General features: G+C 43.2%; 1 protein-coding gene and 1 non-coding gene across 2 annotated transcripts; both read left to right on the top strand.

The window, feature by feature from the left end:
- Positions 1-1,301: 1,301 nt before the first annotated feature.
- Positions 1,302-1,374, top strand: TRNAF-GAA. The gene has a single exon. It is a non-coding gene; the product is annotated as a tRNA-Phe (tRNA).
- Positions 1,375-15,933: 14,559 nt separating this feature from the next.
- Positions 15,934-16,856, top strand: LOC115095959. The gene has a single exon (XM_029610344.1). The coding sequence runs from the start codon at positions 16,078-16,080 to the stop codon at positions 16,810-16,812; it is 735 nt and encodes a 244-aa protein (XP_029466204.1). The 5' UTR covers positions 15,934-16,077; the 3' UTR covers positions 16,813-16,856.
- Positions 16,857-26,891: the final 10,035 nt, after the last annotated feature.

Below are 26,891 nucleotides of genomic sequence, written 5' to 3'. Positions count from 1 at the left end.
ATGGAGTCGGCCCCACCCTTTGGCGCGCGCGCGTACCACCCAGCCTCTTAAAGGGCCAAGAGTGGCTCCCAGCTGCGCGGCGCACTCTGATTGACAGCCGACTGTCGTGGTACATGTGGGCACTAACAACATAGGAAAATGTGGGAGGGAGGTTCTGGAAGCCAAATTTAGGCTCTTAGGTAGAAATCTTAAAACCAGAACCTCCAGGGTAGTATTCTCTGAAATGCTCCCTGTTCCATGGGCAGGTCCCCAGAGGCAGGTAGAGCTCCAGAGACTCAATGCATGGATGAAACGATGGTGCAAGGAAGAGGGATTCAGTTTTGTAAGGAACTGGGGAACCTTTTGGGGAAGGGGGAGTCTCTTCTAAAGGAATGGGCTCCACCTTAACCAGGGTGGAACCAGACTGCTGGCGCTAACCTTTAAAAAGGAGATAGAGCAGCTTTTAAACTAGAATAAAGGGGAAAGCCAGCAGTCGCTCAGCAGCGCATGGTTTGGAGGGAGGTATCTTCAAAGGATGCTAATGATGCATTAGAATTAGGGCATCCCGACAGTGAGGTTCCAATAATTAGAAAAATAGTCCAAGTGCCTGTAACTAAAAACTCACCTGAGCTAAAAAATTCTAACTTATCCCTATCAATTAAAAAGCAGAATGAAAATACAAAGAAAAAACACTTTGAAATGTTTGCATGCTAATGCCAGAAGTCTAATAAGTAAGATGGGAGAATTAGAATGTATAGCAGTGAATGATGACATAGACTTAATTGGCATCTCAGAGACATGGTGGAAGGAGGATAACAAATGGGACAGTGCTATACTGGGGTACAAATTATATCACAAAGATGGAGAGGAACACACGGGAAGTGGTGTGGTGCTTAATGGCATGGAGTCCAACAGGATAAACATCCTGCATGAGACTACATGCACATTTGAATCTTTATGGGTAGAAATCCCATGTGTGTTGGGAAAGACTATAGTGATAGGAGTATACTACCGTCTGACTGGTCAAGATGGTGAGATGGACAATGAAGTGCTAAGAGAAATTAGGGAAGCTAACCAAATTGGTAGTGTGGTAATAATGGGAGATTTCAATTACCCCAATATTGACTGGGTAAATGTATCATCGGGACATGCTAGAGAGATAAAGTTCCTGGATGGAATAAATGACAGCTTTATGGAGCAATTGGTTTAGTAACCGACAAGAAAGGGAGAAATTTTAGATCTAATTCTCAGTGGAGCACAGGATTTGGTGAGAGAGGTAAAGGTGGTGGGGCCGCTTGGTAATAGTGACCATAATTTAAGCAGCTGAGATAGCTCAATTGGGAGAGTGTTAGATTGAAGATTTAAAGGTCCGTGGTTCAATCCTGGGTCTCGGCATTGCTTTTCATAGTTCACCTAGGGTAATGATGCCTTTGGTCTTCATCCTTAGTAAGAAAAGACTGAGAGATTAGTTTAAAAAATCCTTTTTCTAAAAGGTTATAAAGGCCACCAATAGGTTACTAAAGGCCAAGAGAAACAGACAAGTATGAGGAAAAAAAAAAGTGTGAAAGCTTGCTGGGCAGACTGCATGGGCCATTTGGTCTTCTTCTGCCGTCATTTCTATGTTTCTATGTTTCTATATAATATGATCAAATTTGAATTAATGACTGGAAGGGGGACAGTAAGCAAATCTATGGCTCTCATGCTAAACTTTCAAAAGGGAAACTTTGATAAAATGAGAAAAATAGAAAAATCTGAAAGGAGCAGGTACAAAGGTAAAAAGTGCGCAAGAGGCGTGGTCATTGTTAAAAAATACCATCCTAGTAGCACAATCCAGATGTATTCCACACATTGAGAAAGGTGGAAAGAAGGCAAAAATGATCACCGGCATGGTTAAAACAGAAGAAAATAGGATAATGCATAAACATTGGCAAGTTAAATGTAAGACATTGATAAGCCAGGCTAAGAGAGAATTTGAAAAGAAGTAGGCTGTAGAGGAAAAAACTCACAGTAAAACCTTTTTTAAATATATCTGAAGCAGAAAGCCTGTGAGGAAGTCAGTTGGACAGTGAGATGATTGAGGGGTTAAAGGGGCAATTAGAGAAGATAAGGCCATCATGGAAAGATTAAATGATTTTTTTTTTGCTTCAGTGTTTACTGAAGAGGATGTTGGGGAGATACACGTATCAGAGAAGGTTTTCATGGGTAATGATTCAGATAGACTGAACCAAATCACAGTGAACCTATAAGGTGTTGTAGGCCTGATTGAGAAACTGAAGAATAGTTAATCACCTGGACCAGATGGTAAAAACTCCAGGGTTCTGAAGGAACTCAAAAATGAAATTTCAGACCTATTAGTAAAAATTTGTAACCTATCATTAAAATCATCCATTGTACCTGAAGACTGGAGGGTGGCTAATGTTACCCCAATATTTAAAAAGGGCTCCAGGGGCAATACGGGAAACTACAGACTAGTTAGCCTGACTTCAGTGCCAGGAAAAATAGTGGAAAGTGTTCTAAATATCAAAATCACAGAATATATAGAAAGACATGGTTTAATGGAACCAAGTCAGCTTGGCTTTACCCAAAGCAAGTCTTGCCTCACAAATCTGCTTCACTTTTTTGAAGGAGTTAATAAACATGCAGATAAAGGTGAACCGGTAGATGTAGTATATTTGGATTTTCAGAAGGTGTTTGACAAAGTTCCTCATGAGAGGCTTCTAGGAAAAGTAAAAAGTCATGGGATAGGTGGTGATGTCCTTTCGTGGATTACAAACTGGCTAAAAGACAGGAAACAGAGAGTAGGATTAAATGGACAATTTTCTCAGTGGAAGGGAGTGGTAGTGGAGTGCCTCAGGGATCTGTATTGGGACCCATACTTTTCAATACATTTATAAATGATCTGGAAAGAAATATGACAAGTGAGGTAATCAAATTTGCAGATGATACAAAATTGTTCAGAGTAGTTAAATCACAAGCAGATTGTGATAAATTGCAGAAAGACCTTCTGAGACTGGAAAATTGGGCATCCAAATGGCAGATGAAATTTAATGTGGATAAGTGCAAGGTGATGCATATAGGGAAAAATAACCCATGCTATAGTTACACAATGTTAGGTTCCATATTAGGAGCTACCACTCAAGAAAGAGATCTAGGTGTCATAGTGGATAACACATTGAAATCTTCAGTTCAGTGTGCTGCGGCAGTCAAAAAAGCAAACAGAATGTTGGGAATTATTAGAAAGGGAATGGTGAATAAAATGGAAAATGTCATAATGCCTCTGTATCGCTCCATGGTGAGACCACACCTTGAATACTGTGTACAATTCTGGTCGCCGCATCTGAAAAAAGATATAGTTGTGATGGAGAAGGTACAGAGATAGGCGACCAAAATGATAAAGGGAATGGAACAGTTCCCTAAGAGGAAAGACTAAAGAGTTTAGGATTTTTCAGCTTGGAGAAGAGACGGCTGAGGGGGGATATGATAGAGGTGTTTAAAATCATGAGAGGTCAGGCAATTGCGAGATTTCTGTAATACGCATAAGATGTCCTCGCTAACTAATCCACATTTTTGGGTAGTTCACAAGGTAATCTCCATTCACAAACCGCAAAAGTCCACGATTGCGGCTTTTAATCAAGCTCTACTGTTACATCTTCAGTTCGATGCCGTAGCTGGTACCTGGCAACAATGGGTGAAATGGCCTGAATTTACTCTAGAAGAATACAATCACTAACAGAGAACTCGGCATAACTTAAATGCCAATAATATTCACATAATGTTTTTTATTCACAGTTTAGTTTACAAATTGTGTCATAGAACCAACATGTGCTACATAACACCATATATTAAAACCATCAACGACGCATCATCCTAATATCAAACATACCAACACATACTCTCCCTAAAATTGTGACATACACTTCTAAATATATACCTTTATCATTAAATATTAACATCACCAGCATAGAACATTATAAATATACCACAAAAGTTATTTTATAATTGGCAAACAGCCTACATATAACATGTTATAAAAATTTACAATCATATGTTATGCATCTATGAGATATATATTGTTGTTGTGTATTGTTGTGTGTACCCCAACAGGACGCCTGTTTCGCCCAACTCTAGGGCTTCTTCAGGGGAAATATTATCTGTTTCAAAAACGCCCGTATGCTATCTTCACATCAGTATCATCTCCGTAGTGCATACACATTGTATAACTAGATTGTCAATTGCACATGTCTCCAGTCTCTTATAACCTATAAGAACAAATAAACAATACCTACTTTAAATAATTAATTTATAAAACGGGCACTTTCACCCTGTACACCATCACCATTAAAACGGTACCAACCATTTCATTAACTTGACTTTATATATACCCCAGGGATAAATCAAAAACTTTCCAGGAGCCCGAACCACTTATTCGGCTTCACCGCCGCTTCACTCGACCACCGCTTGTGGTAATGTCTTGCATGTTAAGAATCTCCCAATTTCATGACTTATCCTCCTGTGTTGAAATAATGGCACAAGGAATGTCTAAATACCAATACACAATTGTCTAAATACAATCACTTTTTTTGTCATCAAACTTTATTCTAACGTTATGTATCATGTAAATAGTATATGTAACTCTAATATAGCAAGACAACCTTACCTCTGTCGGCAACATATGATTGTAAATTTTTATAACATGTTATATGTAGGCTGTTTGCCAATTATAAAATAACTTTTGTGGTATATTTATAATGTTCTATGCTGGTGATGTTAATATTTAATGATAAAGGTATATATTTAGAAGGGTATGTCACAATTTTAGGGAGAGTATGAATGTTGGTATGTTTGATATTAGGATGATGCGTCGTTGATGGTTTTAATATATGGTGTTATGTAGCACATGTTGGTTCTATGACACAATTTGTAAACTAAACTGTGAATAAAAAACATTATGTGAATATTATTGGCATTTAAGTTATGCCGAGTTCTCTGTTAGTGATTGTATTCTTCATAAATAATAACAGAGATATACGTACTGTATCTTTTTACCTGAATTTACTCTAACCACTCAGGAGTTTTTATTATGCTTTGAGAAGATTCATGAATGGTCTGAAAATGTACTGTATCGGGAGATCCAATTTAAATTTCTGAGACGGTATTATGTGGCGACTGATAGGGCTTTCTTGGCCCACATTACGGCCTCTGCCAAATGCCCCAAGTGTAATATAATGACGGGCACCTATACACATCAATTTTGGTCGTGTAACGCCATTTCTCTATTTTGGAGGGAACTTATTGGCACCTGTAGTTCTTTGCTTTCATTGGATCTCCCTTCAGATCCCATTCTCTGGTTATTTGGGGTGATACAGACTCCTATTGTGGGACTGGGAAACTGTGAGCTGCAGTTTTTGCGCAGAGTAAGTCTGACTGGTAAAAAGGCCATTTTAGCTTGTTGGATTTCCACCGACCCTCCCCAACATGACTTATGGTTCAGGTCATTGATTAAGTTATTCACCTTGGAGTATACTTGTGCCCAAACGGCTACTGAACACAAACAGAAACTTATGGGTAATATTTGGAAACCGTTGGAGCTTTATCTTAGGCCCAACATACTACCCTGATTACAAACCGGGTGTGGGAATGGTTTTGTGGGCAATTGGATTCACCTATAGGGAAGACTCACACTCATGGACAGACTCACACTCATGGACATGGTCGCATCTCTTTTAGGTATTTGTTATGCCATTTCAGTACTATGGCTCAACACTCACACAAGTTTCAGGGTGGGGGGGTTGGATGGGAGGGGGGGAGGGGGGGAGGGAAATTGGGGAAGGGTTGGGATTGTTAATCTGTTTATAATGCTTACATTGACTGCCAAAGTGTGCACTGCTGATTTTTCACTATTATGTCTGCATTGTTATTTTATGATATCGGTTGTACTGGTTTTGCTGTTAGAACCCACTCGTCTTCAATATTTTGATTTGTTGATTAGTTGACTTGTTGACAGCTTTTGACTGCACATGGTTTATACAGTCATATGTCATTGATCTATTTGTCATTGATCTGGCTGTCGTTCTTGTAATAGACATGTCATTGTGGGTAACCTGTACATTTTGGATTACTATGTTCAAAACTTAATAAAAATAAGATACAAAAAAAAAAAATCATGAGAGGTCTAGAATGGGTTAATGTGAATCAGTTATTTACTCTTTCGGATAATAGAAAGACTAGGGGGCACTCCATGAAGTTAGCATGTGGCACATTTAAAACTAATCGGAGAAAGTTCTTTTTCACTCAACACACAATTAAACTCTGGAATTTATTGCCAGAGGATGTGGTTAGTGCAGTTAGTATAGCTGTGTTTAAAAAAGGATTGGATAAGTTCTTGGAGGAGAAGTCCATTACCTGCTACTAATTAAGTTGACTTAAAAAATAGCCACTGCTATTACTTGCAACAGTAGCATGGAATAGACTTAGTTTTTGGGTAATTGCCAGGTTCTTGTGGCCTGGATTGGCTGCTGTTAGAAACAGGAAGTTGGGCTTGATGGACCCTTGGTCTGACCCAGTATGGCATGTTCTTGTTATGCTCAGGCTTGTGAACCCTTGGGCCGACGGGAGGGATGGTATACCTTGGAGGAAGATCCGTAGGTTCTCCCGTCAGGTGGCGAGGCAGGAACCGAAGATGTGACCAGTGGGCCCTTGGCACTGTAGACAGGTGTGACTGTGGAGGCGGACGAAGGGTCGTGACATCGAGGAACAGAGGTGGTCTTCACCACTGGAGGTCCGCGGTCCCCCTGGGAGGAGCTCGTAGGAACCCGGACCGATGGGACTTAGATGGACCTTTAAGAGTTCAAGGAGCAAACATACGGTGCAAAGTCTGACTGGAGCTTCACCCCTGGAAGCCCGCGGTCCCCCCGGGAGGAGCCCGTAGGGACCTGGGCCGCTGGGACTTAGGTGGGCCCTTGGAGATGATGGTCAGGAGGAAGTCCGAGGTCGAGTGCCAGAGGACGGACGGCCGCAGGCATGGATCACAACAGTTCTTATGTTCTTATGTTCTTGGTAATGACTAGAACAACATGAAAATTGTTCTGGTGCTTTATCCAGTATTTGTTTCTATAATACTTGGTTTAATTTATAATTTGCTCTGGTGCCGTTTCCTCTAAGCCAGGTTCCATAAGCATTATAGCCATGGAGAGCCAGCATGTTTAATTATTATTCCTTGAAATGTGCTGTTAAAAAAGGCATTTTTGCTACCAAAGTGCTATTACTTTGAAATTGATATTGGGTTGCGGTATATAATATAAATTGTATTCTTATGCCAGGTTTGCAAGGCTTTGATTTCATTTTAAAAGAGGCTCCTGTGATTCCTTCCTATTTTTGAGGTTAATGGCATTTGGAAGGCTAGATTAAACTGATGATTATTTTATTTTTACTTTTTTAATCAAGTGTACTTTCCTACATGACAGATGGAGGAAGAAATGTTTTGATCTCAGTACAGAACCCTGTGCCCAGTGCAGGATATAAAGCACAGCTGCTTATCTGGAACTACTGTGAAATGTGAAAATTAAAACTTGGAAGGAAGACAGTTCCAAAAAAAGGCTTTCCGATGCCGTTTTGATAACAAGCTGAAAGGCCTTGCTTACAGCAAAGTTTCTGGAGAAAATGGACAGCACATAATAGCTCAGATCGCATGCTATTGATTTAAAAATGAAATACGTTTTTCCTTGGAAGTGTGATATGAAGACGGGTGGTACCATGCATCAATAGACTGGCACCTTCGACCGACGTGCTGATGCATGAGATTGTCTGCTTCTAAGAGCCAAACTTCTAATCTCTGTGCTAGTGGTCAGATGAGCAGTTTCTGTTAGTGTCAAACAATGACATTTCAGATATTGGCCGGGCTGGTATTATTTGTTTCTGAAATTAAATTAAGAAAACCTTTTAAGCAGCTGAAGTCCCATTGGGTCTTAGAAGCAACACAGTAAAAACCATTAAGCTGTATAGGGTCAGCAAAGGGAGCAGAGCTTGCCATGTGCCTGTCTGCCATGCCCATGTCCATGACCCTACTTGTACTCTGAGTGTCACTGTTGCCAAAAGAAATTACTTTCAAGGCTGCATTTTATTCATTAATTTTTTAACATCAATTGCAAAGGTGATAGATTTAAGAGGCTATTATTACTCCTTACGTCTGTTCAAGTCATTAGATTTATTTGGATGAGGGATCTAAAAATAATATTCAAGAATTATAAGCAAACTATATTTAATTGAATGCATGCAGACTAGCACATTCGAACAAGGGCAATTTTGAGGAATACCTGTTATGACCGTCGGCCACAGACGGCTCTGCGAACCACTGCCGACCTATCCAGCTCGTGAGTCTCCACTTCGATGTACCCCGCTTTGCAGATCACTGCCGACCTATCCAGCTCGTGAGTCTCCACTTCGGTGTATCCCGCTCGGTGGACCACTGCCGAACTACTCTGCTCATAAGCCTCCACTTCAGTGAACCCCCATCTGCAGACCATTGCCGTACTACTCTGCCTCGTGGAGAACTAGCGCATGTGTACCCTGCTCTGCGGACTACTGCCATTGCTAGGGACCTGCCCTCGGGTCTGCGCTTGTGAACTGTGACTGTTTGGCACTCTCCCGCTCCTCGGGTCAATGACTTGTTATTGCTACTACATCTTGCTTCCCGCCCCTCGGGGTAGCATTCCGCCAACTCTCTGAGACTGTGCCACACTTCCCTGTTCCTCGGATTAGTGTTCCTTGCATTACCAGAGACCCCTGGGTTGCCCGGGTCTCTGATCACCTACATCATTCCTCCAGTGCTAGACATTCTCCGTGGCTCCCCCCCCCGGGGTCGGTCTCTCTGCTCTCCCCACTCCTCAGAACCTATTCAGTACTCCACCACCAGGGGGATCCTGTCTGGCTCATTTCCTCCACAGCCCAGCCTTTCATTCTCTTCCTACTTGCTGGCCTGTGCTATACCTAGCTCTGATCTCGCCTCCCGATGGTGAGGCTCAATGGGGCTCCTCCCCGTGGGCGGTACCATCTCTCACCTTGGCCCAAGGTCCCACTAACCCACGAATCCTAACAATGCCATTGAACACGGGAACAGGAAAGCATTTGCTTTTGTCACTGAAGATATTGCTGCTTTGTTTCTATGAGTGTATAATTATTCCTGTTGACATAAATAAATAAGTATTTATATCAAACCCTATATTTACAAAGTCGTATGTATATTAATATTGAATCTATTTCTATATAGTGCTAGATCTTTAATGCTGCTGGCATTTGGATTCACAGCACTTTGCAATTATCTGGCAACTTGTGCTTTACTCCATTGATTTCAATGGAATGTAAGTGGCCCACAGCATTCCCACAGAATGTGTCAGGGCAATGAGGAATGGATCAACGCCCCTTGAAGACTTGAACTGATGCTACTTAACTAGCAAGCCACCACATTCCTAGATAGAGTGAAAAAAGAATTATTAACTTAACCTGCACAGGCAAAAGGGAAGGGTAGGCTCCCATCAGTCAAAAAGGGAGCTATCCCTGATTGGCTAGAGTATGTTATGATTGGTGTGTGTGTGTGTAGCCCCTTGGCCCAAGGTGTGAGTTGACACAGCCTGAGGGGAGGAGGCCCACTGGTCTGCACCGTCAGGAGGTGAGGTGTTGGAGTGTAGAGAAGCTCCGTGCACAGTCGTGGGGAGAACCCCAGAGACCAGGAGGTGACCCCCGTAGGATAACAGACTGTAGACAGTACTTGGAGAGTCTGGTGAGAGAGGGAGCCAGGCAGACCACAGGACGGTTGGCGCCCGAAAAGCCGAGCAGGAGATACTCCGATAGGACAACCCCAAAGGGCAGAGTTGCAGCATAGTGGGCATAGACTGCAGAGTGTAGGTGAACCCACAGGGCAGTGAGCCCGGGCCCAAATCCAGCAGCTCACACAGACAGGTACCTGGAGACCGGAGGGTAGCTGACTGAGTAGTAGAGAAGCAGACCCGAGATGCGGGACAGCTGTCAAGGGTACAATTTCCAGGAGCAAGCCCCGAGGAGCGGGGAAGCTCAGGGTGATCCTAAGATAGGTGAGCACAGCCTGAGGAGCGGGAAGTTGTGAACAGTTTTAAATATAACGGCACAACCCCGAGGAGCGGGGAAGGCCAGCCGAGGACTCACAAGTCGCTGCAGTAGTTCCCAAGGAGAGCCGAGAAATAGAGCAGGAAGCCAGATGAGACCCAAGAGGCATGGAGCCAGCCCAAGGAGCGGGGTAGGCCAGGGAGCAAGTCCCCGAGAAGCGCTCAGTCACTGACCCCTGAGGAGCGGGTGCCAGACAGGGTCCACGGAGTAGGCAGGAGCGGCGTCTCAGGAACAAGAGGCAGGCGAAGGCTCGTATGGAACTTGTTGCCAAGTCGGCTTGCTGGGGGCGAAGCAGCAACTTAAATACAGGAGTCCGATGACATCATCAAATGGGGACGCCCCCGAGGTTCCCGCCGAAGCGACTACAAAGGCAGGACTTGTGATGCGCACGCGCGCCTAGGAGGGCCCGACATCAGAGCAGGAAGTAATGGCATCCATGATGCCGCGATGAGGCCCGGGGAACGCGGGCATGGAGGCAGGCTCATGTAGCAAGCAGGCCCAGGGAGGGTAGAAGTGTGGAATAAGCAGTGAGTACTCACGATCGCAGCCATCTGTGACTGACAGGCATAACAGAGTATTTAAAGCCTAGGATTCTCTAGCTTCCTTGCTGATGCAACCTGTATCCTAGGACATCCTTCCTGATTCTTGCTTTTGTGATTGGCTGCCTGGACTCCTGACATTAATCCCTTGCTTGAACTTCTTCTTAGAAGACTTTGCTTGGACTTTAGCCTAGACACACCTGCCTGGATCCCAGGCCTATTTCCAGCCTGCTCAGCTGTGGGCTGTCTCAATACTCCTTCTTCATGACTCAGTCTGCTACATGGAAGGGCCTGCTGATTCCAAGCCCCAAGACCTCCTGACCCGCATTACCCAGACATGCAGGTACTAGTGTTACAGGACCTTGTTATTCACCTACCTACTCAAACATTGATGACGGCTTGCATCTGCCACAAAGAGGATGGTGCCACTGATCTGTTCTCCAGAACTAATCAGAGAAATTATGACAGCCAGGCAGACTTTGCAAGTGCAACTTCAATGACTGCAGCAGTGGCTAGACCACCTAGGAATCCCTCCGGTTGCTCAGGCCATACCACCCACTCCTGTGGTTGTCCCCAGACCTGAACTTCGAATACCATTTCCCAAAAAATGTGATGGCAGCTGCAGGGCCTTTCAGGGCTTCCTGGACTTATGTTGGCTTTTGTTTCATCTGCAACATGAACTCTCTCAAGATGAGCCTCATCATAAGCCTACTGAAAAAAGATGCCATAATCTGGACTATACCATTTTTGGCATAAGGTAACCCACTACTGGACTTTTGATAACATTCCTTTCCCTGGGAGAAGCGGAATAAATTTTCCTCCACTAGTTGTACTGCAAGTGCCAAATAATACACTTTAGTCACTGGTTGAATATACAAAACTAGAATACTTTACTGGAGATAGAGCAGGTAAAATATTACACAAATAATTCAGCTCTCAGCACTATAGGAGCTGTTTTAATTACACTCTTTTTCTTCTCTATCTGTGCGTGGGGATCTCTGCACCAGCACAGGGGACTGTCTCACCATCCAGGTCTTGGCTAAGTTGGGCACAAAAACTGCTCCCAAAACTGGCAGAAAGATTAAACACAGTCAAATGCACAGAGAGTCCAAAACCCTCGCTCTCTCCAGGGACTGAAGACTCCGGATAGGTGTCCTCAATTGGTCGCAAGTGATTCTTACTCACAGTTAGGTGATGTTCTCTTGTCTCTTCCCTCTCAAATTTCTTGTGGGAGGGGTCCTCTCAGGAACTTTGGGTTCCCAGGGGGCCTCTTCAGGCAGGAAGAGGCAGCAGAAATCTTCCTCCTGATTTTTCTATCCAAAAAGTTCCTTTTCCCCATAAATGAACACTAGAGTTGTTCCTTGCTTTGGGTCACCACCATACCTCCTTCTTCATTGAGGGCACAGAGGGGCAAGTCTTCCCTAACCTGGGCAGCCCTACACACAGGCTTCCCTATGCCCTGAATCTAGGTGGAACCCAGGATCTCACAAGGCTCCTATTATGAAAAATGACCTTGCTTGGGATCCCAGTCAGAGTTTGCCTGGCTCCTCCAAATAGGCCGGAAAACCAATGCAAAACAATGTGCCTTATTGCCAGGGCTGGTACTAGAGTTTGCTGGCACCCTAGGCAATGACATCACAGTGTCACGTGGTTGTTTACTATTTAAATATCTCTCTCTCTCTCTCTCTCTATCTCACTCTCTCTTTCTCTCTCAATGCAACATGTGCTTACAACAGACACAAACCAAAAATAAAAGGCCACATTTTTTTTATATAGAGATATCGTCCTGTACACCAGCATACATGCTGCAACTGCAAACATCCGCGCTGCATCTCTGAATTTAAAAATACTGCCCTCTCTTCCTCTCTGGCATCCTTCCCACTTCGGCACCCTAGACTAGTATGCCTAGTCCACACGTTGGCCCTACTTACTGACACCTATCTCTCCAAAAACCTAAAAGCACTACCCACAGTGGCTTAAAGCCACTAGCTATACAGAAACATTTTTTGTATTAAATGCTATAAAATAATATAAATCTTTGACATTAAATAATAAAGTACCTTATAGAGAGGCATAAACTCTCTCTCAAAAGATTTTACTGATAACAAAGCATTATATAGAATTTTAGTTGTATATTTCCAACCCTAAACTAGGTTACATAATTGTCACAATTTCTATGATTGGCTTTCTATTATAAGCAAATAATTTGAATGGCTGCCTGGTAATTTGATCTCATTCTCCAAATTAATTAATCCTCATCTCAGTTGTAAATGTTTTCTTGGAATTTGCAGCATTAACAGCCTTGTATCTGTTCTAAGAACATTTTCTATAATCTTAGATAGAATGTCAATTGGCTTCATCCTTGTTCTAGTTCTAGATATGTTCCTATAGTATTAGATGGAATGTAAACTGACCTTGTCTCTGATTTCAGAAGGATTGTCAACTATCCTGGCACATATCAGTTCAAAATATTCTAGAACCTTGTATCTCAGCATCTTTATGTAGCTTAGTGCAGCCAACTATCTAAACAACTACAAAGTTTAACACAAATGTCATGTTACAATGTATGTCAGTCAGCTTTCTGGGGTGAGACAGGGGTGACTTTTCAGTTGCAGTGGATTTAGCTCCTGTGTCTGCTCTACTTTGGTCAGTAGTAGGTGGGAATCTGATGAAGTAGATCTTTAATAGGTCAGTATTGAGGACAATGATGAGGACAATCTCCTTTTTCAAAAGAGTAACATTGTCATAATTATTTTCTGCCCTCCTGGCTCCTTGGTATCAGAGCTCTATCAGAGTAGGATCTGCTGACCTCTGGAAATGTATATTAATAGTGAAATCTTTCTGTTCTACAAAGAAGGAAACATGTGTCCCCTTTCCCCCTTGAGCTACCCTTCCATATGAGAGAGGGTGCTTAACGAGTCCACATGACTTAATTTATGTAAACCGATGTGATGTTCCCAACTAATGTTGGTATATAAAAACGTTAAATAAATAAAATAAATGTAGTCAATAATGTGAGAAAGCCTCATTAGGAGTTCATTCCAAATTAGGAATTCCTCTCCTGGGCTCTTAGTGATGAGAACTGGGTGTTTCACTTTCATCTTTCCTAACTGAAGGGTGAGCCAGGTCTTACCTACGATCTTCATGGGCATTCCTCCATAGGCCCCTAAGGCCACATTTAATGGGATACCCTCCAACAGGCCTACTTTCTAAGGAAGCTGAGAACTTGTCAAACAAGCCCTGAATGATTAGGGTGACCCCGGAACTAGTATCCAGAAGACTCTCACAACTGAATACATCTGGTATTCAGATGGGGGTCATATAACTGAGTCTTTGAGGTCTTAGTTTCCCTAAGAAATACTTATGCTTCTTGATGGAATCTACATCAAGCAAAGGGGCAACAAACTTTTGCGATAGAGTATCATCTAGCATTTTGGAGGTATAGCATCAGTGGATTCATGCAGGAATGATTCTTCGGTACAGATAATAGGGACCTGAGAATGAAAAATGCTGGACCAGTGGAGGGTGCAGATGTATGGGGATACTGGGCATGGAGCTACTCTTAGATTCCCCAGACTTCTTCTGATATTTCTGGGGCAATTTCTCAGGAGTAGTGGGTGTGCTATCTTGCTTGTCAAAAGGCTCTGAAGTATGGCCATCATGTCTGCAAGCTGGCTCTCAAAAGATTGCCCCATTTAGAGTTTTGTCCCTGTCCCCAGTCGCAATCCCTTCTGGGAGACTGCAAATCACCTGAGCCATTTTCCAGTTTCCCACAGGGACAGAGAATTGCTCCTGGGGACGAGGTATCTTAGGCCTATTAGATTTGGGGATAAGAAGATAAAGAATTAATTTCAAGGTTCACATTTGGACTTTGAATTATGGTAGACACCTGATTCCTTTCTCTCTTCTTATCATTATACTGACCCCTATGGTTTGCTTTACCTTTGTGGTAAATTTCATGGAGCTGTTCAGTTTCCTTTTTAGAAAATCTAAGGATATTTCCCTGTGGGCATACAAGTGTGTTCTATATTGGCTGGAAGAAATTTAAAAAATATATATATTTCTCAAAATTGTATTCTCTGTTTCTTGAGGTAAGGTTCCTCATAGAAGAAAGTTTGCTTTAGACTGTGGCTAAAGGCTCTGTAACTTTCCTCCTCACTACAGGAAATATTATAAGCAGCTTTCCTGGTGATCAGATTATTGGCATAAGCATCAAAATGCTTTTTGAGAGGTTAAGGTACTCTTGAACCCCGAGCTTCATCACTAAAACCCCAGGGAAGGAGAGCTATCTTATCACTTTTAGAACTAATGACTAATAATCAGGGCCGCCATCAGGGCAGTATTCTTGGGCCTGCAGTATGGGGCCCCAGGATCTACTGCCACATATGGGGGCCCGCAGCCGCCAGGCGGCAGGTGCGCTTGGGGGATGTATTAGTTCATGGCAAAGAGGCCCACTGAGGCTCTCTCCGACAGTCTGTCGCCCAGGGGCCTACTGAAACCTGGAGCCGGCCCTGGGTGCGGGCCCCAGAGAAGGGAGAGAATCAATGCTATGCGTGTCTTTTAGACACACATAGCATTGATTTACAGAGCACCACAGACAGAGACTCGTCCGCGCGCTCTGTCCTGCCAGCGTTCACTGTCTGACGCGGCTGTGACGTCACCGCCGCGTCAGACAGTATGCGCCGGCAAAGCGCGCGGGCCGTCGCTGTCTGCTTGCTAGCTGGAGGCCGAGGAGCCGCGGAGTCCCCGGAGCGCAAAGGGTAAGTAACAAGTTTGTTTTGCCGGTGCATTATCTATTTATTACTGGGGGGATGTCTGGTGCATTATTGATTTTTTTCAGAAGACTGGAAAAGAAATTGCAGACATGATCATGTTTAGGTTGAATGAACATGCCATTGACCTTAAAGACTGCAGAGGACAGGGATATGACAATGGTGCCAACATGTCTGGCAGAATTAAAGGTGTAAGAGCCAAAATCCAGGAGACATACCCAACAGCTATTTTTTGTCCCTGTGCTGCACATTCTTTAAACCTTGTGGGAGTGCATGCAGCCGCAAGCTGCCCTGAAATGAAGACCTTTTTTGGAAGTGTTAACAGGTTATATGTTCTGTTCAGTAGCAGCCCTGCAAGATGGAACACATTGATTGAAGAAGTTGGAAGGTCCCTGCATGGTTTAAGTGACACTCGGTGGAGTTCAAGAATAGAGGCTGTACATCCAATTGCGCAGAATCTGCCAAGCATTTTAAAGGCTCTGAAAAAAGTTCTTGCATTCAGAAAACTCACAAATGATGCGCATTCAGATGCCCAAGGTCTATATGACTATTTTTTATCCTTTCGGGCAGTGGTTTTAGCAACATTCTGGGTAAAAGTGCTTACCAGCTTCGAGGAGAGAAACAAAATACTTCAATCAAGGTCTATTTCTATGGAAATTGGTGTCGCTAACATTAAAGCTCTCTCTGAAGAGATGAAACTGCTTCGAGAAAAGTGGCCTGTTTTACTTTCTGAAGCTAAAGCTGTGGCAGATTGCATGGAGATTCCCAAGGAACTACTGAACCCTCAACAATTGCGGCAAATAAAGTCAAGGCATCATGATGCAATAGATCCTGAAGATCATTTTAAAGCTAATGTCTTCCTTGTGGCAATGGACACAATAATTTCTGACCTTCATCAACGCTTCCAGTCTATGGAGGAAGTCTGCAAGCTATTTTCTCCAATCTTAAAAGTGAGAACAATGAGTGAAGAAGATCTGATGGCATCGACTGAGGAATTGATCTCAGCATACCCTGAAGATTTTACATCATCTTTACTCAGTGAGCTGCAACATCTTCGGAAAGTGTACGAAGCTACATTTCCAGAAGACATGGGTCCCTTAGATTTGCTTAACTCAATCTACAAACTAGAGCTTCAAGGAATATTCGGAGAGGTGTGTATTGCTCTTCGGATTTTCACCACCCTCCCACTTTCAGTGGCGGAAGGAGAGAGGGCATTTAGCAAACTTTCATCAATCAAGAACTATCTGCGTTCTACAATGAGTGAACAACGTCTAAACGGCCTGGCAATTCTCTCTATTGAGCATGAGCTTGCCAGACAACTCAGTTACAAAGACTTAATTAAAGATTTTGCAAATCAGAAAGTAAGAAGACTGATTGCTTCATAAACCTGAATTTGCTGTTATTTCCACTATGAGTCGAGATGGACACAATTCAGCACTCACACTGAACTGCTTTATTGGATAGAACCCACTGGATTTCTCAGATACTGTGCATTTATCTAAGTGATTTGAGTTTGTTGACTTGTTTTTATTTTTTTACACCTATGGTGGAGTTTACACATAGGTATAAACATTGTTGCATATACTTTATCCACTGAATGCTTGTGGCCCAGACATTTTGGCTGTATGGGGCCTCAAAATTCCTGATGGCGGCCCTGCTAATAATGCAAAGGTTTAATGCAGTTTGGAGAGGTGTTGTAGGATATTCAAATCAGAGTCCTTGGGAAAAAGCTAAACCAGTACATGAAGGGCCTTAACATGCTTTGCCAAATTACCCCTGTGGTGTGGAGCTCCCTCTAGTGATGGCTGGTGGTATGTCAGTCTAGGGGTCTGGATCCCATCGCAGACCTCAGTTACCTCATCCTTGTCGGCTAGTCTACCCCCTTACTGCTAGGGAGGGAGGGGGGCAACTCCCTCTCCTCTTGGGGAGCTCGACTCCCTCTTCCTAGAGAAGGGAGGGATCCGTATCTCTCCTCACCAGGGATGTGTTCCCCAGGTATATCCACAGGAGATAAACTATGTCTGGGTTTGAACGCTAACACCTTTACCTCTCTGCGTTCCCTTGTTTCTTCCCAGCCAGGGTGGAAAAGCTGTTTGTAAGACCTGTGCTTTTACCCTTCCCACCTTGCGTACACTTCCAGCAGGGCACGAGGGAAAGGTAGTTCATCGACTACTCTGGCTTTCATGAAGGGTTCACCCTGCCCTGGCTGGTTCTGGGATCTCCTGATTTAGCCATGTTCTATTTTAAAGCAGTTAAATCTGGAGTGACGGTGTTTGACTGGGTCCTTAATAAATTAAGCATAGTTTTCGAATACGCCCGGTTGGTTCTGGGAGTCTTTTAATTGACCTAATAAATCCCTTTTTTTAAAATTTTCTAACTCCTGACAGGACAGGGCTTTTTTCCTAGCACCTCTACTTCATAATTACTATGTTCTAACCTCTCGTGTAGCTGGGCTGGCATACTTTCTTCTTGTTTATTCTGGATGTTCGGGGTCTGGCAATGTATTTCAGCTCATTCAGCCTCTCTCTCAATTGCTCTTCCCCCTACTCCTTTTGCAAATGTGCTTTGGTCTGTGCCAGCTCTTGGTCTAAGATGGGATTTATAGCTATTAATGATTTCATGTTTGGCTGATGAGCCTTTTGAGGGCACAACAGTTCCTCTCTGTCTTGGTTAAATCTCTCTACCTGCATATCCAGCTCTGCAATTTGCACTTCTAAATTAGACATTTTATGTAAATACTTCTATAGCCCTGAATTACATTTATTTCTTTTCAGAAACAGTAGCAGTTAATTTTGCTTAAGTTAGCTGTTTTAAAAAAAACTTAGATTTTTTTTTTTATATATGTTTGTGTTTGGGATTCAGATAGTAATTCCCAGGCGTGTATTGTCCCCCACTGCGTTTTGATTATTTCTAGATTAACATTGTGCTGTTCCTCTAGTTCCTGAATAATTTTTCAATATGCTCTTTTGTTTAATCCTCACTTGTGCTACTGTTTAAGCTTTTTTGGCTTTCTTTCTTAGCCATTTATAATTGATTACCCGTTAATTGTCTTCAAAGTGATTTAATTTGAAGTAGTAATCCATTTCTTTCTTTTTGTTTGTTTTGCAAGAGCTTCAAATATGTCCTGGAGTTCAATTTTAAGGTTGCCTGTTTCACTCTCTAGCAATTGATTCAATGTTATTGGCTGTGTTTTATCATTTTGCATTAATTCACTCAGTAAAAGGTGGATTTTCAGAACCTGGCTTGCGCAAAAACCGAGAGATACATGCGTGGTTGGGTCGTGCGCGCTCTGAGCGCATTTTGAAAACGGCCCGGTCAGCGTGTATTTCCCGGTGCACGCAGAAGTGCCAAGCTCTGTGAAAGGGGCGGGCCAGGGGCGGGGTCTGGGTGGAGCTGGGGGTGAGGCAGGGGCCAGCCAGGACAGCACCATTAGGCGCTGGCCCAGGGAAGCGCGTGTTGGATGCCGGCCGGCGTGCAGAACTTACTTCATCTCTTCAGATGAAGTAAATTCTAAAACAAAAGAAGAAAAGGTAGGAATAGGGGTTTTAGGGGTCCGGGAGGAGAGGAGAAAAAGGAGGAAGATTAGGTAGGGGGATAGGGAAGTTCCCTGCCAGTACAATTCTTATTGGAGTGGACTTTGAGGGAACTAGGAATGGCTGATCGCGTCGCCGTACGTATTTTTTTTTAAATCACCCCCTATGCGCTTGCGAGTCGCAACCCACCACACATGCGTGCTGATATAACATGAGCATGGTGACGCGTGCATGTTATAAAATGGGCACGTCCATGTGTCTGCGTGTGGCTTTTAAAATCTACCTCTTTGTGTACAACTGTTGCAAACTCTGCAAGAGTTTTTAGAGAGATCTTAGCAGAGCTAATTAGATATTCTAGTGTATTTGCATAAAAGTTAGTTGCTGATTCTAGTTGTAAATAAGTTTCTTTCAGATTTGCCCTTACTACATTATATGATACTGTACATCCTCTTTATGAGTATACATTTGGGTGATTTTATTTAACTCCTATCTTTTAAGATCTGTCAGATTTACCTGAATGTCTGAAGTCATCTCTGAGAATGGGTGTGGCCTAATAACCATTTCGCTGAAAGCTCCAACTAATGTAAGGAGCTGTGCTCTGTATACTGCCCACTTCCTCCTCCCTATAGGAGCTAGAAGTGCACAGAAATTAACACTTATTTTACCTTTATATACAACCTTATCAGCCCTAAAACTCATGCTCATTTGCCTCAGAATAGATATTTATTGCAAAGCATTAAGTTACCAAAATAAACATTAACAAATTATGCTGATTACTTTGGTAGGTATGAATAAATCAGAAGAAGCGTAGCACATCACTTTAGCTGGAACTTGCTTATATATCATAAACAGTTTTAATTTACTAGCCTTTAGACAAAGCCCAGACATTGAATGCCCTCAGTCTCATCACTTTATACATTTTTGTCTCTTTAGCTGTATGAGAACTAAAAGTTGTTGTGACCGCAACCTTTGGATCCTGATGCAGGCGCGGCTGCTACATCATGGGAGAGCGTGAGCCCCTGAACCACGGCACAACTCAGGGAGGAGCCTCAAGGCACACTGTGGGAGGTGAGAGCATGCAAGCATGGGCAGAGCAGAAAAAAGCAGGACTGGAACCAAGGCAAGGAACTCGGAACAGGAATCAGGCAGGATCATCCCTCTGCTGGACCTACACGCACCAATGAGACCCAGCAACGCAATGCTGGTCTCATGAGTAGCTCTCCGGCCACTCGAAAGCCCTTTTGGACCCACCGCTTGGAAATGACGAGTGCATGAGGCCAGACGGAGGCTGAGGGCAGGAACAAGATGAAGACTTGGAACTTGGAAGGACTCAGACAAGGACTTGGAACTTGGAAGGATTCAGACGAGGAATTGGAACTTGGAAGGTACAGGCGAGCACTGTCCCTCAGGGCACCCTACACAGCTTGCCATAGGCTGGTCACGACCACCCTGTCTGCTTGCGCGCCCTACATAACCTAGGGAGGCTGGTCACGGAACACTCAGGAGCGAGACAAGCGCCAGAAGGGGATCCAACCAAACGAGGCTTCAATGACCAGAAACAGGAACCAGATTTATATGGATTTACCCTCAGGGTGGCCATCTGGAGGACTCAAAGAGCTGGCAGACTTGGAACTTGGAAGACTCGGAACTTGGAACACTCAGTACTCAGGTTCATCAGGACTTCAGAATGACAGGACATCTGGAACTAGGACATCTGGAACATCAGGACAAGGAAACAAAGGAGCTCTGACAAGGAACGAGACCAGGAACATCAAGACATGGAACGAAAAACCATCTAGGACACATGAAAACCACGGAGGACCTGGACCAGCAAGGAAGAACATGGACAACCATGGATTCCGATCCGAAGGCCCAAGGAACTGGAAGTGAGCCCTTAAATAGGGCTGAAGCAGGAAATGAAGTGATGAGGGGCTGCGGTCTTTTCCCACCACTAGCCCTTTAAATACCGAAGAAGAGGCGCGCGCCAACACCTAGAGGGCCTGAAAGCAGGACCAAGGACGCGGCGGCCCTGCCGCATGGTCGGAGGAGCAGGCAGGCATTGGGAGCGGCCTCCAGGCAGCAAGATGACGTCGGCAGTGGCGGCAGATTCCCTTGCCACGAAGACGAAGGAGCATCAGGCATTGGGAGTGCCCTCCAAGCCACAGGATGGGGTTGGCAGCGGCTTCCCAAGTAGTACAGGCTGTGAAGAGAATCCTTGGAGGCGGCTGTGGGCCGGGAAGAGGCGAAATGGTGGCGGCTCCCTGCCACAAAGGTGCAGGCTTCCCAGGCGCGGCAATAGGCCGCAAAGAAAACTTTCCTGTGGTGGCACTAGGCCCTGAAGAGAGAATCCCTGCGGCGACACTTGGGCCACGCAGAAGAAAGTAGTAGTGGCAGCGGCACTCCTGCCGCATAGAGATGGGTCCCGGCAGTAGCACGGTCCGGGACGACAATGATGGCAGTGAGCAGTGGAGAGGCCTGCTTGTGGTATGGGCTCCGAGAAGCAGGATTTATTTATTTTATTTATTTAATCAATTTTATATGCCAATGTATGGTGGTTAGTCTTTACAATGGTTTACATGTTCAATAAGATCATTGACATTTACATAAACACAAGTATAAATGATAATTACCATATAAACAAAGTTAAAAGCTATTGTTAACCATATTAAATATAATCGTAACAAAAGTTCTGAATGCTGTCTCTTTTACTAGAAAGCAGGCAGTGGATCTCTATATCTGGACGAAGGGCAGAGGATGTGCCTAGTTCCTTGAGAAGAACCAGACAAGTTCAATTCTGGATAAAATAGCAGGTCTTGAAACGTTGAACCTCGTCAGGCAGCTTAGTTTCAGGACGGGGCCGGAAACAACGAATTAGATGGCTTCTTGCTGGTATGAATGGAATCTTCTTAGCTGCCCTTAGCCTCTATTCCAAGCTGCTTTTAAGAGATAGCATATGCATATTCAGCAGGGATGGACATTTGAGAGAAACGAAATAGGAAATTAGATGAAACTTGCTACTTCATTACATTTCATTATCAAAGCAAATGGTTACAAATCTAATGGAATTTCATTGGTTTTCACGTTTTGTTTTGAAAACCAAATTTATCTATTTATCTATTTATTTATCTATTTATTTATCTATCTATTTATTTATTTATTTAAAGGTATTTATATACCGTTTTATAAAATATTTTTTTGTCAAAACGGTTTACAGGAATAAAAAATAAAACAAGCAAAAATAAATTAAATTTAAAATGTACATAAAAGGACTCAGTTCCATGAGAAGAACCAGGCAAGTTCAACTCTGGCTAAAATAGCAGGTCTTGATGCTGAATCTTGAATGTCAGCTTAGTTGTAGGGCAGGGCTGGAAGTGGTGACTTGGACGGCTTCTTGTTGGTGTGAATGAAATTTTCTTAGCTGCCCTTAGCCCTTCTTCCAAGCTGATTTTCAGAGATAGCATATGCATATTCAGTAGAGATGGGCATTCAAGAGATATTTCCTAATTTGTTTCATTTGTTATCAAAGCAAAACTATTGAAAATCCAAAGAAATTTAGTTTTCATGTTTTGTTTTGAAAATAAAATTGATCTCTTGGGCCTAGACCAAGGCCCGAAGCTGGGACCTTGCCTAGAGAATAGGCCAAGGTCCAAAGTAAGGACCCCGGCATAGGCCCGAGTGTGACCCCCAGGGTCTCTGCCAAGGCCCAAGTCTAATGCCAGTGCCTTGACTGAACAACCCAAAAATGGAAAAAACATACCTGCTTTGTCATGGTTCAGGCACAGGCCTGATGCCAGGGCGCAGTCCAGAAACCAGGCTCAGACACGGGGATATCGGCCCCGATCTAGGCCTAATGCCACCGCACAGCCCGGAGACCAGGTCCTTATGCCAGAGCCTTGGCAAAGGGCAGGCCCAGGCTTTCGAGGTCTTCTGATCTGTCTTATTTCTTCTTTCCTCAGTGGCTAAAGGATGCAGTCTGCTTGGAAGGAGCCGGAGTTATTAACTCTGGCTCATCCTCTCCAGAAGAGGGCACCATTTTGATGTATAGCAGCTAATTGTGCTGCTTTACATCAAAATGGCACCGTCTGCTGGGGAGGAAGCACCGGGGATAATTAACTCTGTCTCCCAAGCTAACTGCATCAATTTACCGCCGAAGATAGAAGAAAAAAGTCATGCCAGAACACCTCCATGGCCTAGATGAAAAGCCTGGGCTTGAACCTGGCCCAAGGCCCTGGTGTCTGGACCCAGCCTCTGAGCTGGGCAATGGCTTCAGAGCTGAATCCAGGCTGAGGCTCACATCTGAGCCTGGCCTCTGGGGTGAGTTGTGGCATCAGACCTGGGTCCAAGCAGACACTCTGGTTTCATAACCCGGTCTCCAGACCAGCCTAGGCTGAGGCCAAGCTGTTGGGACCCAACATACAGATCAGGTCTCAGCATCTAGCCTGGGTCCAGGCTAGCATGCATCAGGCCTGGGCCTAGGCATTGGGTCCAGGGCTTAAATCCTGGCCTTACGTAGTACCTAGGCCAAGGTTGCAGCAATCTGCTGAAGCCTAGGTCTACCCAAGCCTGGGCCTAGGCATCAGGATCATTCTGACGCCTTGATCCAGGCTGAAGCCTTGACATTGCATTGGCCTAGGGAGCAGTAGGTCGCCGTGACCTCTGACTATGCCCTACACAAGGCCTAGACTTCAACCTGGACCTAGGCCTCAACATTGGATGTCCATGGACTGGGTAAGTGGGAGCCAGGAAGCCAGAATTTTTTCAGGTGGGATGGATGGTTGGGGGGGGGGGGGGGGGGGGGGGTTGGGAGGCCTTGGGAAGCCCCTTTGTTTTCTTTTCTTTTTTTTTAAAGGATTTGTTTTAAATTTTTAACAAAAGAAACAAAATAAATATTGGATGAAACAAAATTTGTGAAAACCAAATCCCCTAAAATGAAATGAAAAAATGAAAATGTTTCTTCTTCCCATCCTTAATGTTCACTAGCTTCATTTATTTATTTATTTATTTATTTATTTATTTATTTGCTGTTGGTTGGTTTTCTTTACATACTACGCAAGAGATACCAGATCTGGCCAGAGAAGTTCACAAATGCGAAATATTATTATAAAAATTACAATTAATATAAAAATCATTCCCAACCATTAAAATTACCCCCCACCCCCCATTAAAACAAAACCCTCATAACATATTCAACAATAAGACTATCATGTACCCTCTTTGGACTTAATCTACCCCAAAAATAAAAATGCTGAGACCCTTATTATTATGGAAAAAGCCATGGATATGAAAATAGGGACAGGAGTCAGATTCTGATTGGTTCTTCTTTCTTCATTTCGACTGCTTGACTCCCAAGCTTGGCTTCCCCTCCCCCTCCTAGAAGACCCACTTTCTGCCGCATAATAGCTGATCTGGGAGTTGACTTGGATCTGATAAGATCTTCCCTCTTTGGATGCTTTGTTGCCAGGTACTTCTGAACATGGCTGCAGTTTCAGGTCTGTCTCCAAACATGCAGGCCTGCATTGTCTTGTTTCTTCTCTAATTGCTGAGAGAAGATTTCATTTTTTAAGAGACTTTATGCAAACAATGTACTTGGCCCAGGAGATACACAGTAAGTCAGTGATGTATTGCAGCTTTGTTAGAAATTCAGCATCTCTGTATTTTTCTGAAATATAGCCCAAGGGTCCAAATGTGAAGTAAGAATCCATTTTGCTGTACGGACAGTGGTGAAACTTATAGGGGCCGATGCAATACAGTGCGCTCAGCCGAGCGTACTATTAACCAGCAGTTAGACGCGGGTTGTATAGGCGCTACCTATAGGCGAAACTAATAGCACTCATCACATGCAAATGCATATGAATGAGGCTATTAGCTATTCACTCTGATTGCAAAATAAAATGTTCAACTAAGACGCACATTTTTGCATTCAGAAATTAATGCCTGCCCGGAGCAGGTGTTAATTGCTGAGCGCTCCCAAAAATTATACAGAAAAGCAAAAAAAAACTGCTTTTCTGTACATCCTCCTACTTAATATCATTGCTATATTAAGTAGGAGGAGCAAATCTTTAGAAAACTAAAAAACAAAAAGTTAAAAAAAAAGCACTGGCAGTCGGGTTCAGGAAATGGACGCTCAGTTAACAAGTGGCCATTTCTTGATCCCCTGGCTGTGCGCCATTTAGGCGGATGGCTGACGCTCATGGGCTCCCGTTCTCAAGGAGGCGCTAGAGGGGTGCTAGCGACCCCCTGGTGCCTCCTTGATAACGCAACCCCTAATTTAAATATTGCATGGCACCCCCAGGAGGGTGCCTGGGGGCCTGTTAGGAAAGCAGGTGCTGAGTGTTCAGCGCCTGCCCTCAGTGCACATTTATTGCATGGACCCTCTTAGTTATTATTCCTACAGTATGAAGGTTGGCTGCCATGGGGCACGAACTGGCTCATTGTCCACCTTGTCTTTCTATTTCACCCATGTTTCTGTCCCATTTGAACAGCAAATGTCTGTGCCATCTAAGATGAATACATTTCATTCAAATTTCAAACCAGAAAAGCTTGCAAATTCTAAGTGGTAGGATCATTTGACTTGTTCAGGGCTGCAAGTTGCATGCTCAATATTTAGAAAACATTCTTTTCAGAAGTTTGATTACAAAGCTTGAATTTATAATACCTAATTAACCAGACTAGATGTGTTCATCTTAAAGGATGTAAACACAAATTACTTGCATTGAATTCAGGCTTATTATTTTTAAAATATTTTAAAATTAAATGTAGTTCTCGGATATCCTAATTAACAGCATGCACATATTTATAGATGACTAGAGATGTATGGGGGCAGATTGTGCAAAGTCTCCACTATATTTTGCCTATCACAAAGTTTATCATTTAATTAGCTCATTCTAAGATAGAAGATTACTGCTATTTGCTCATATGTAAATTATGGAAATATATGATTCACTGTGTAAATTATGTTAATAAGTGTAGAGCTAAATGTTATTTTCTTGTTCTGACAGTTGGACTTACATATTTCTCTGTGCGTTGACAACTGCTAAAACCTTTGCTATTTCATCAAATTTAATTGTCTTGTTGCTTCTCTTCCTACAGGGCTGCCATTCATTGTGCTGCTTACAACAAGATTAGGGATATCAATTTACCTGTGTTTCAAAGAATTCTTAAGATGGGAACTGAATGTTACACTAGTTCCCGAGGAAGAAAAATACTGCAAAAAATAAGATTTCCCAACTGGAGTGGTTCTGAGTCTGAACCTTGAGCACCCAAGGAGGCTTAATTAGTCAAAAATAGTTTTTACTTATAGAAATGACCTTCATATCCATATAAGTCATTTTTTGTTGAGAATAATCAGCTGTTTCAGTCATTGTAATTTAACAACAGATTTACAAAAACAGTGAAGGCTTCAGAATTGTAGCCATATCACTCACTAAACAAAGCTAGCAAGAGCAACAGCTAGCATCTAAATCGTGTACTGTTAAACAATGGAAGCTACTAAGCTAAATCTTATTTATTTTCATCCCGTCTTTTAATAATTAATTGCTTATTTCTTAGCATTAAAGGTCAAAAGCTGTGAACAACTGAGATTTGGAATTTAATGAAGGTAAGCGAGAGACAGATAATTACTTAGTTTTAGGTCTTTGTAACCCTGGCTACTTTTTAAATGCTCACCATTTCAGTTTGGTATGGCTTGGGTGATCTGGGCATGCTCAGAAATTAGTTACAGGAGAGAATGGAGAAGGATTGTGTGGAGTGCAGAGAGATCTGCCTGTATAAATCTTGGGAGGTTTGTGACATTGTTGTAGAAAGTTTTACTGAACTGAATTATTAGAATACTGAATTTGTGAATTCTTCCAGCTCCTTAGTAGAGCATTTCTAGATCCTGTGAATCACCATTTTGCAAACCTGTGATTTCCTACTCCACTAAAGAAGATTGA

This window comes from Rhinatrema bivittatum, chromosome 7, assembly GCF_901001135.1.
Source record: "Rhinatrema bivittatum chromosome 7, aRhiBiv1.1, whole genome shotgun sequence".
Taxonomy (NCBI): domain Eukaryota; kingdom Metazoa; phylum Chordata; class Amphibia; order Gymnophiona; family Rhinatrematidae; genus Rhinatrema; species Rhinatrema bivittatum.
The sequence above is the reverse complement of the archived record's forward strand: the minus strand, read 5'-3'. Positions and strand labels throughout refer to the sequence as shown.